Raw genomic sequence first — 12057 nt, forward strand, 5'->3', positions numbered from 1 at the left:
TGAGCGAGCGGCTGTGTGGTGCTCAGTTGCCGACTGAGGTTAAACCATGACACCTGGGCAGGTTTTGGATAACCGTTTCTCCTTGTATAACTGCCCAGAATAGCCTTATGCACTTATATCATCTGGTGTCAACATGACCATATTTTCCTGTTCAATAGTATTTAAACATTATTGTCAATTCATAGGTAAATTAAGGAAAAAAGAGTTTGAACTAGCTTCTTGAAAGTAGTTACCTTGTTGAACTGCAAAACTTTCATTACCTGTCCTTCCTTGTTTATTTTTTTCTTCTTTTCTGTCTTTCTGGGTTTCAGTAATCTATTGCTTCTTCATTAGAATAAGTTTCATGCAGGTTTATTTGAGTTGTATGTAACAGATCAGTGTTATTTTACTTCTACTGAAGGAGTTACTTAAAGCCTATGATGTAGCACATGGACCATCAACTCATTTTGCTAACTCTAGTCTTCCTGTCTTCTAAAAGGCTGGATGAAATAGTATGGAAAAATATTATATAGCACTCTTTATATTTCTTTGTCCAAAAATGTATCATTTTTGTCATGTTATTTTGGTTGCAGCTATTATTTCTGCTCATATCTGTATTTTCTATCATGTCTGAGATCTTATTTAATTATAAGACAATATCTGTCACTAAGCATATACTTTCATATACCCGTATAAGTAATGCCCTTGTATCTCATTATTAGAGTTCCTACTTAATACTTTTTATGTATGTGTTTCTGCAAAAGAGATATCAGGAAAAAAAAAAGGATTTAAATCCAATTTATGTCCTCTAATTCGGTGAAGAGGTCAAGAGACAAAACAAACTATCACTTTTTCTAACATAGTCAAAATTATGTAGGCCAAAATTATTAAAATAACTGTGACTTTTTGTGCATATTTTCATGTGAAACAAACTGTTTTGCCCTTTTCTGACTGTGTCACGGTTTTTAAAATAAAATCTAATACAGATGATTTGGTGTATGCAAAGACATTGTTTATAAGCAAGTTTAATCATGATCCCAAGTTGCTGCCCTATTATTTGCAGTAAGGCACTGTCTTGAAACGGCTAAAGCTTATGTGCTGCTAAGAAGTGCAACACCTGAGAAGTCTCCTAATAAATGTCTTTGCAAACAAAAAAAGACCTCCTGCTGTATATGCAGTCTGACCATTAAAATTATTCTCAAATTCATTCTTTCATTTTGATCTGGATAAGTCAAAAACTTTGAAAGCTTGAAATTATCCTCAGGATGGGGGTTACTGACATTTTAAAGCAAATGCAGCAACTTATGGTGGAAAATTTCATTCAATTAATTCTGCCTGTGAATGTATTTGCAGATTGAAACTTTTGTGTTCTTAAATATTTCTTTTCATCCACTAATTACAACTTCCTAAATTCAAAACAACCCCAGTATATTCAGTTCTTTTATACAATGGTAATGTTTTATACCTTTTCTCCTTTATTGTCATGTCAAGACATTAAGTAAATATGTCTTTTTTTTTCTTTTCCAGTGACCACATTATTCATTCCTATGTGAAAAAAGTAATTTCTAGTACACTTGATAAAGAATAATTGAAATGTTTTGGATTCACTTTTGAAGCATAATTATTTAATGACCAAAATTATGTCCAGAACTGTTAGATTTTTTTTTAATAAGAATCAATCTTTTCAAAAATTAAAATTTAAATAAATGTAAATCTAAGGAGCTTAACAAGTAATCAAGATGTGGTTCTAACACCTTAAGCAATGCATCTGTTATTTCACTGATACAGTGTCACTGCACTTATGTGTGACTTCTTGGCTGGAAAGAGTTTGATATTTACATATGTCAGCTTTTATTTGTGTCATAATAGAGAGATAAAGTACTCATTCATTGTAAAGTCTTGTTCAGTTTGCAAATGTGTCAGTCTGAGCTAGAAAAACTGCCATTTCTTATAATATCTTTCCATGGTGAATTTTAGGGTGTTTTCTCTAGCCTCTGTGCAGTATCTGACAAGGCCTTCTTGTAGGCGATTCTTGCAATTTTTGGTTTAATTTGAAAATTATTCAAAACAAATTATTGAAGGAATGAAAGGAATGAGTGTTCCTGGTAATCTTTTTTTTTTTTTTTTTTTAAATATCCAGAACCTTTTTATAGGTTGGTAATATCACTAGGAGAATGAGTAAATGGCCAGACAGACTGCCAAAACCTGCTAAGTTTAAAATTGTAGGTGTTGCAGCCCGAAGCATGAACGCCAAATATTTGTTGCTAACCTAATGGCTACTGAAAAAATATATGCAGTATAATGCATCTATACATAATAATTTTTTGCTTCAAAGTCCAGGCCTTCAAAACATTTCATCACATGCTTTACATAAGCATGAGTAGATCATTAATGTATATTCAGATGCCAAATGCATCTAAAGCATGGCAGCTTGCCCGAAGTAGAACTGATACTATAACAAGGGAGATTTCATGTTGCTCGTCTTGCTGCATGAAACGTATGTTGCACCATCCCTTTCTCTTGCCTAATATGGCTCCCTGATTAAAGTTAAACATTTCCCAAATGCTGAGCTAAATTAGGATGTCAATGTATCTGCTAATTGTTTATTATTGTGATTACAACTTTTTGAAGTCTGATTTCTGTTTACAGTTACTGCAAGTCTTTCTTCCGTACAATTGTGTTAGAATCAGGACATATGAAACATCTTAAAGCAGTTCTATTCTTACTATGTTATATACCAAGTAAAACAATAAAGATGACCTCCAAAGCTGTGGAAACTCCAGTCTGCATGATCCCAACTGAGAAAATGGAAGAAATCTTTTTGATTCATTCTCAGTCAGTAAAGAAAGAACAGATTTTTTTTTTTTCAAATCAATTGTGTTAGAATCAGGACATATGAAACATCTTAAAGCAGTTCTATTCTTACTATGTTATATACCAAGTAAAACAATAAAGATGACCTCCAAAGCTGTGGAAACTCCAGTCTGCATGATCCCAACTGAGAAAATGGAAGAAATCTTTTTGATTCATTCTCAGTCAGTAAAGAAAGAACAGATTTTTTTTTTTTCAAATAGAAATTTAAATCACCAGTCTTAACCGTAGAGGTTGTATATAGACTGAAAAGCTGTCAATCACGTCAATGAGCTCACAGCTTCTCTTCAACTATTTCTGCAGAAAGGCCTGAGAATACATAAGTTTTGCAGTATATAATAGCATGGCATGTTGAGAAGTTCCAGAGTTAAGCTGCGTCCACTGAGAATGCTCTGTCTCTATATTAAAGACATATCTGGTGGTTGAAGCATCTTTGATGTTCTCAAACCCTCTGTTAAAAAAAGAGAAAGGCAGAGTTCTGTTAGACTCTACAGTAACTAATATTTAAAAAAAAAATAAACCTGACTGGAATCTTTCCTCACTGTTCTCCCTACCCTGTGACTTCAAATAGTTTTTCTGATGTTAGTCTCATGGAACGCACACCATTTTCTCTAGCTGATGGTTCCTTGAAAAATTGTGTGCAACTGGGATACAGTGTGAAGAATTACCTATGTAAAACAATATCTTACTTTGATATTTGCCAGGATTATATAGTCTTCAACTTCTTTTTAAAACAGAGAGGGTATATTGAGAATGCACTAAGAATATATTGAGAGAAGCTGGTATTATTTAGGCTGGTCCTAAGTTTATTTGTTATAAATACAGGTTTATAAATGTTTAGTTTATATTCACAATACAGAGGAACATTGTTAGTGCTTTAAGATAAATGCTACTAATTAGTGCACAGCTGTGCCAAAGTTTCTGCATAATTGATATTTATTTCTAAGTTTTGCAAGCTTTAAATAGGAAAATTACCTTCCATTTTCCTTAATACCTTCATTGTTTTGAAATGTTAAAATTCTAAAATGAAAATTGAGGTGATAGTTAAAATACAGCTAGTCTGTGAATGAGCGTTGAAAGTCACAAGAAGCAATTTAAGTTAGGATAAAGAAGGAGAAATCAGAAGAAAGATGCAAAAAGCATTACCTAACATCCTAGTAAGTGAAACTTTATACAGTATAATTTTGAAAGAGAACAAACAGGTAAGACATGGGTCTGTCAAGGGCATACAAAAGTCTTTTTCTTTAAAAGTAAAACAGTGAAAGATTGGGCATGTGACTGGATGAATAGAAGATGACACATCTAAGAGATGCTTTCAGAAAGAGGCTGCAAGGTTTAAACATATTCTGGAAGTGAGATACTCAAATCAAAGATGATACTTTCTCGTCCTACATGTTATAGATGTCAGTAGAAGTGGATAATACTTCATAGCTGCGGATAAAGGGGAAATCTGACAGGATTGAAACAGAGGAAGATAAAGGTCTCTGAAAGGGATTCACTTGGGCATCTTTTAATCTATTTTCAGTCTGAATGCTAACAAATGTTAGAACTAAAAAAAATCTTAAAATCTTAAAATCTAATTTTTAGGTAAATTCCAAAATAGTGGCAGGTAAAGTTTTTAATCATGTTAACATTTAAAAGAATATACATATATTTATAAACGCACTGAAGTCCCTGGTGTCTCTGAACCACTAAAAGTAATAAATAAATGGTTTCACTAATTTGAGAAATTTGTTCCTTTTTTTCCCCATCTGGAAAGATAAAATCAGACAGACTTGTTTACAGGGAATTGGATTTATTTTGTTATGACAGCATGTCATGCAACCACCATCTGTTAAAAAATGCTTGACAGCTCATTGGGGAAAGTAGAAGCTAAAAGCTGGGCCATGTTTAACAAGGCCTGTAGACATCCAGGAAGATGTGCCGTGTTCCAGACATATGATACCTGCTCTGTTTCAAGAGACAGTATTTCTCTGGGTAAATGATAGCCTGAATTACCTTTCCCTGATATTAGTGTGAGCACGTGTTGACAGAGGAAGGTAGTGGCTGAGAAGAAAATTTTGCAAAGGTCGTCGTCCATCTGGGGAGGTTACTTCATTCTGTGCTATGAGTAAGGCCTCAGTCAACATTTATTGGTGTCCCAAACAAAATACTTACGCATTTTCTATGTATGTCTGTAAAAGGAGGTAGCTTCATTGCAATGTGTTTGTACTTAAAACATGATAGCAAAGGCAGTGTTCTCTACCTTGTATTACAGTTGTTACCATATGGTTCAAGTTTAGTAAACTTGATATGTCAATAACCATATCAGTCACATCACTTATTTTCATGGTTTGGTGATTCAGTAGTCAAAATTGAATCTCACTTCCAGTAACACAGCTACAATTCTGTGCTAAAGTACCAAATATTTTTTCTGAAAAAAATGGAAGAAATGTTAGTAGGAAAATTATTTATTTTAAGGAACATCAGTGTACAAACAGGCTGCTTTTCTAGCAAGATCAGTTTTTGACTGTTACAGCATTTCAATGCTGACACTTCCCAAGAAACTACGAAGTTAAATTCTCAGATTAAAGTGCATGTTTACTAGCTAGTATAGGATTGTTCTGAAAGCTTTTATTCACACACAGAAAAAATCTTTGTCAGTCTAAATAATATTAGTGAAATTAGCAGGATTGGGCTCTTGGTCTGGAGTGTTTTCAAGATGGTGAATTCCAGATGCTATACTTTTGTCCAGCTGAACTGGATTTTTATTCATGCTTTTTTTTTTTTTTATTTATCAGGAAATAATTTTTTAAGTAAAACATATTTTTAATTGTGTTTCCAAAACATTTCTGAGATTATGATAAAATTTCTTCACCTAGTTTAAAGAAAAATTTCTGGGACAAATGGGACAAACAGTATACAATACAATAAGTAGTGTTAAAAAGTTGTGGAGAAAGAGATGATTCCTGTCCTTTCCTATATTTTTAAAACATTCTATATACCAAAATAAAAAAAGAATGTAGACAAATGTTGAAATATAGTGTAATTGTTGCAGTTTCTCTGCTTTAAGAAGAAACTATGCTCAGGTCAAGCATTTTGATACTTACAAGTGCTTTGTCTTAGTTATATTTTTGTAGTGCTGTAATGCAGTTTTTATTTTCTTTAAATTTTCTCTTGTAAAACTTTGGATTTTTATATAAATTAATTGTCCCTGATGCTTCCAAAACAAAGATTTATAGCTCTTACCATCTGATTGTATGTATCCTGCTTGTCACCACTTTTTGCCACTGTATTCAATTTGAAAGCATATCAGTGTGTGGGAAACCCAGCCACTTTTTACATCTAATCTCTCATCACCTTTCAGCTGTAATGCTGAAATCTGTAATCCACTCAGGTTTGTGTAATTTATTTTGTGCACCTAAAATATTCGAACTAACTTTTTTTTTATTCAGGAAGAACGTTCTGCCCTGTCCTTAAGGGTTTCCCCAAAACCTTTTAAGATGAAAAATGTGATCCACAAATTTCTACTAGCTCTATTCTTCTGTAGAGGAAACAGAAAGACAGGAGGAGTGTAACTATGCATGGACACACATGTGTGTATGTGCAGGATAGAAAGCACATGTGTATTCAGGTTTTCTGTATATTCAGTGTTGTGCTCTGTTACTTTATGTCTTTTCTTTATGATTAATTACTTTGAATTCCACATATGCCTTAAATACCTTTTTACAAATGAAGAAGAAAAAAGTGGAAATTGAATGTTCAAATTGTTTTGAGTTTTGAAAAGACTGTAAGTTTATATATTTATATACCTAGTGTTATTTAAGTATCTGACGTCTGGAGGGAGAAAGAATGGAGGACAAAAAGAATGGAACAGTATAGGATACCTTCTCTTTCTATTCCTACCTGAAAACACAAAATAGAGATTTTAAGACTCATTTGCATGAGCACATATCCAGCTCATTACAAATGCATTGCTCTGTGGGGTTTTCTGTATATTTTTAAGATGAACTTTATCTTCATAAAAATATTTCTGTATTACAGTTGAGTTCTTGGCTTTTGTCTATTTCAAGTCTTATTATGGACAGAAGCTTAAATGAAATTTTATTTTCTTATGCTAACTTAATCTTACAATGGTGTGTTGTGAATTTTTCAGAAGGTGACCACGAAATGTTGTTTTCCCTGCCTGAGAAAAGCCGTGGATCCTAGTATACCCAAAAAAAGATGACTGACCATGGGAAATCAATCATTTATTTTCCCACGGAAGAAAAACATGGTTTTTTTGTCATAACCAAAAAAACTAAACAGTACACCCAAGAAATCAATTCTATGGGGTTCCTTTTTTGTCATAATTTATATGGTTTCAAGAAAAAAAAAAAGAATATGCATATGGTTAAATTCGGGCCATGGAAGTTAATGTATGGGAAAAGTGAAGAGTCATATTTACAGCTGCATGTCTAAATTTTTTTTTCTTTTACTTTGCAGTGACCCAGGGTGGGGATGCAATTGCATCTGACACATGTCCTGATCCTGGAATTCCTGAAAATGGGAAAAGGGTGGGCTCTGACTTCAGGTAGGCACATTTAGTTTTCTATATGACCAAGAGGAAGTTATTTGCTGTTACATGTATACAGAGCAAGCAACTACAGATATGTATTGTTTCCCTAGTTTTAAATGTGGTGAGTCTTTGTCAAAATAGCTCTAGTCCATTGCATATCTTGAATTGTTTTTGTTTGTTTCTTTTTTAAAAAAATGCATTTTAAATAGGAATTTTAGAACTTAATAATCTTGTTTGTGTAGGAAAGGCAGAACTCTCTGGACAGCATAGAAGAAGCAGCAGAGGGAATTTTCTGTTTTCCCACTATATAAAAGTTGTTAAAAAGCTTGGGAAACATGGCAAATTCAGTGTCTGATGCTGTGATGAATGCCATCTCCTTGCTTTTTTTTTGTTTTCAGCTTTTCTTATATTCATTAAAAAAAAGAAGACAAGGTCAAATGGACCCCTATGGAGAAAGGAGGAAGGTTGCTCTTTCCCTGCTGGGGAAAAAAAGCAGAGACTTCAAGGTGTGGCAGAGAAGAGGGTCAAAGGAAGGAGATGGGAGCCTCCAGCTCCTGCAGAGATTTTTAGATTACTCAGCAGGAAATGGACAGCCAGACCTAAGAGTAAATGGAAAGGAAAATTTCATAGGAATTAGAAGGAATTGGGCAAAGTTCTCTGCAACTCCAGAAATCAAGTTAATCAAACCTGCCTCCTGAATCAAGGCTTTTCCAAACTAGGGCATAACTGAGGTGAAAAATAATTTTAAAATCTATTCTGTTTCTCATTGACCTACTCTTTTTGGATTTTTCTCTATTTACCCTCAAAGGAGTTTGAGAACTCATAAACAACTCCAACATTAAGAGAATCAGTTATATGCGAAGTCATGATTTCATTAGCAACTGGGCAGCAGTTAAGTGTGTTTTAAAAAATAATGAAGTGAAATAAGCTTTTCAATAAATAGGCTAGAGAAAGACAAGCTGTCCAGAAGATGTTTGCTATTATCCCATTCTATATATTCTGATTCAACTTGGCAAGTACAGCTGCTGTAAGCAAAACTGTATGATACAAAAATATAGTATGCACTTGCTGTCCCAAGGTCTGTTGTTTTAGGAAAACAAATGTAATTTTTATCTAGGTCTTTATTAATGCTTGATGTATTGAGGAGAGAAACATCAGTTGGTAGAAGACTAGGTAAAAATGGGATATTAAAATATAACTCTTTCTCAAGATATATTAAAGTGTCTGCATGTATTCATCTGAGGGATACCTGTATACTTCCACTGTTATTTTGGAGAATATTTTACTTTACTATTTGTGCAAGTATGCCTCAGTTTCCCTCCTCTGCTTGAGTCTCTCCTCATAGCCATAAAGTGTGCAGAGCATACCTCTTCTTCTGAATTCCTCCAAATCAAATACTTAGTTGAAAGAATTAAGGGCAGCATCTAGGATCACTCTGTTATTAGTGGAGAGAGAAAAGCATCTCTGGAAAGGGTTCACCCTGTAGCCTAAATGTTTAATGGAAAATAGCATGAATTCACACCTGAGGGGGTCTTTCTCACTCTGTTAACTGTAGATACCAGAGTAAGTTCAGCAGATCGGGATGGTGAGGGAGCCTGAGCAGAGACATAAGAGGCTGAGAGTTCTGGGTTTGCTCTGCCTTAAGAGAATCTGAAGGACCTTGTTGCTGTCTACAGCTACTAAACAGGAGAGTGTAGAGAAGAGAAAGCCAGACTTCTCAGAGGTGGACAGCGAAAGGACTAGAGGCATTGGACATAAGTTGGAATATGGTAAATTACTACTAGATTCAGGATTAAAAAAAAAAAAAATGTTTTTACTATGAGGATGGTCAAACACTGGAGCAAGTTTCCCAGAAAGTTTGTGGAATCTCCATATAGAGAGGCATTCAGAGCTCACCTGAACAAGGCCCTGAGCCCTCTGTTCCAACTGGACTTGCTTGGAGTGGGGCATTGGACTAGATGTCCTCATCCAATCTAATTTATTCTGTGAATCTATGAATCTTGTACAGATTTTATGTGTTCATGATACACCGTGGGCCAAGCAGACTCTCATCTAGTTATGGTCCAAGTCAGTGGCATATGAAAAATTGTGAAGAAACAGCACATGCACTTTGACTGGCAGGTCTAAGAGCACTGGTAAGCTGGAAGAGATGTTTTTACTGAGGATGGTCAAACACTGGAGCAAGTTTCCCAGAAAGTTTGTGGAATCTCCATATAGAGAGGCATTCAGAGCTCACCTGAACAAGGCCCTGAGCCCTCTGTTCCAACTGGACTTGCTTGGAGTGGGGCATTGGACTAGATGTCCTCATCCAATCTAATTTATTCTGTGAATCTATGAATCTTGTACAGATTTTATGTGTTCATGATACACCGTGGGCCAAGCAGACTCTCATCTAGTTATGGTCCAAGTCAGTGGCATATGAAAAATTGTGAAGAAACAGCACATGCACTTTGACTGGCAGGTCTAAGAGCACTGGTAAGCTGGAAGAGCATAAGAGAGAGGATTACTTCTTTTCCCCTCTAGACTGTAGTCTGTAATTTGAAAGAGAAAGGGATCTAAAATAATTTTGGTGAGACAGGTCCAAAGATCCAAACATGTGAGCCCCAACATGGGAGAGTCCAACAATAAAATTCCCAGCAGTGCATGAAAATATCAAGAAGAGGGAAAGCTGAAAAGAACCTTAAATCTCAAAGTGTATTTTAAGATATCTGAGGGAATCTAATGTCAAGGAATCTCGCAAAACATACCTAACTATATTTTGAACAGTCTCTTATGAATGAATGTGGGCTGAAGGTATCTTAATTGTCTGGAGCTTACTTATGAGCAATGCTTACTCAATTGACAGAGCAAGGCTATTCCCCTCCTTCCTTTACCCCATTCAGCCTCTGATAATATTCTCAGTTTCACCTAATGTATCTTTCTGTTCATGGGGATAAATGAATGCATAAGGTGTTCAAAAATAGCACAAGCAACATCATATAAGGTATGATAAATAAAACACATAAGTTTTCCTTGATCACTTATTATTCGTGTGCGTGTTTAGGTCCTCTGAATATTATTTGAGAGAAAGAATAAAATTTTATTTTCCTCCTAAACCCTACTTGTTATCTGAAAACTGATTATGCAACAGCAACTGTTTTTCATGTATTGTAAACTTATTTTTTTTCTATCTATTTAAAGCATACCTTAGTTATCTTAAAGTTTAGCTATCTATATCTAGCTTGACATTTAAATAGAAAATTTGGTTGGAATTTAGTTTTTCTTTCTCTGAAATGACAAATCAAGCTCTTCCATAAGAGAAGAGAAAATATTTGCTGTTGCTTGCATTTCTCCAATGTAGTGAAAATACTGTGGAGCGTAAAAGGCAATGATTTTTTTTCCTAAAAGGCAAGTGTAGACACCAGAAGTAGCTATTGTTCTTGTCAGGAGAATGACAACTGTGGACATTAATCTGAACTAAAACTTGTGAAAATGCACATCATTCAAAATCTTTTCCAATCTACTGAAAGACATGTTTTGAGTGAGATTGATGGAAAGGCAGAAGGTTTATTTTCAAGACAGCCTGAGACCCAAATGATTCAGTGATGACAAGTTCTTTGAAAAGGGTTTCATCATTTTCAGAATAATAATGGCATTCATTCTAATATCGTAAAGCAAACAAAAAGGTATTGAAATATTAACCTTTTCATTCTGTCCTCCTGCCATGCTTTTACTCTGTTCAGTTCCGGAAGCAGAGGAGGTGATTTTCAGTGATTTAAAAAAAATCCAGTGGATATTTGGATTCATTTTGAGGGAGAAATGGCAATTCTAACTTTGCTAGATGAATGAGAACATAATCAATACAATTTTGGGGTCAGTATCACATTTTATTTTTATGTGAGATCTCAAAACAGTAGATTAAACAAAATCTAAAATGGATATAAACAATGACATTTCAGCTCTCCTTAAATATTATATGGTACATGTGGTACTGTGAAAATACAATCATTTTCCACAATTCCATTGACACTTGTAACAAAAATAGCTTTTAAATTTTCAAAACAGCTTTTTAAAATTAAATTAACTTTCTTATTTTTTGTATTTCTTAGAGATTTTTTTTCTTTTTAAAAAACAGCTTCTTTCAGTCAAATTTTAGCCTTCTTTATAAAAGCATAAATTTTGCTTTGATACAGTTCAAATTTAAAATAGAAAAAGAAAGAAGAGGAAACTGATTTCTTCCCCCTGTTGAAAGTTTACATAAAGAATTAACAAAACAAAACAAAACATTTCCAGTGCCCATAGATTTGCTCTGTGACTAGGGAGGTAAAGATGTGGAAAAAAGAAATTAAAAACATTCATTTTTAACAATTGGAAATTAAGTGAAGTGATGATTTCCATTGAAATCACAGATCAAATAAGTTAAATACGGCTTTAAAAGGATGCCCCCTTCTTTAATGGAAGAATTATGGGATCCACCTGAGAGTGCTGAGGGAGCTGGCAGAGGAGCTCGCCAAGCCACTCTCCATCACTTATCAGCAGTCCTGGTTAACGGGGGAGGTCCCGGACGACTGGAGGCTTGCCAATGTGACGCCCATCTACAAGAAGGGCCGGAAGGAGGATCCGGGGAACTACAGGCCTGTCAGCCTGACCTCGGTGCCAGGGAAGATTATGGAGCGGTTCATCTTGAGGGC

At 34.7% G+C, this 12057-nt stretch overlaps 1 protein-coding gene across 1 annotated transcript in view; it reads left to right on the plus strand.

Moving 5' to 3' along the window:
* CSMD1 (CUB and Sushi multiple domains 1) overlaps nt 1-12057 on the plus strand; it is a 1345565-nt gene that overhangs the window by 880765 nt on the left and 452743 nt on the right. Inside the window, 1 exon segment of the mRNA XM_019474454.1 lies at nt 7315-7402. Within this exon segment, the coding sequence (XP_019329999.1) occupies nt 7315-7402 (88 nt within the window).

This window comes from Aptenodytes forsteri, unplaced genomic scaffold, assembly GCF_000699145.1.
Source record: "Aptenodytes forsteri isolate BGI_AS27 unplaced genomic scaffold, ASM69914v1 Scaffold100, whole genome shotgun sequence".
Lineage (NCBI taxonomy): Eukaryota > Metazoa > Chordata > Aves > Sphenisciformes > Spheniscidae > Aptenodytes > Aptenodytes forsteri.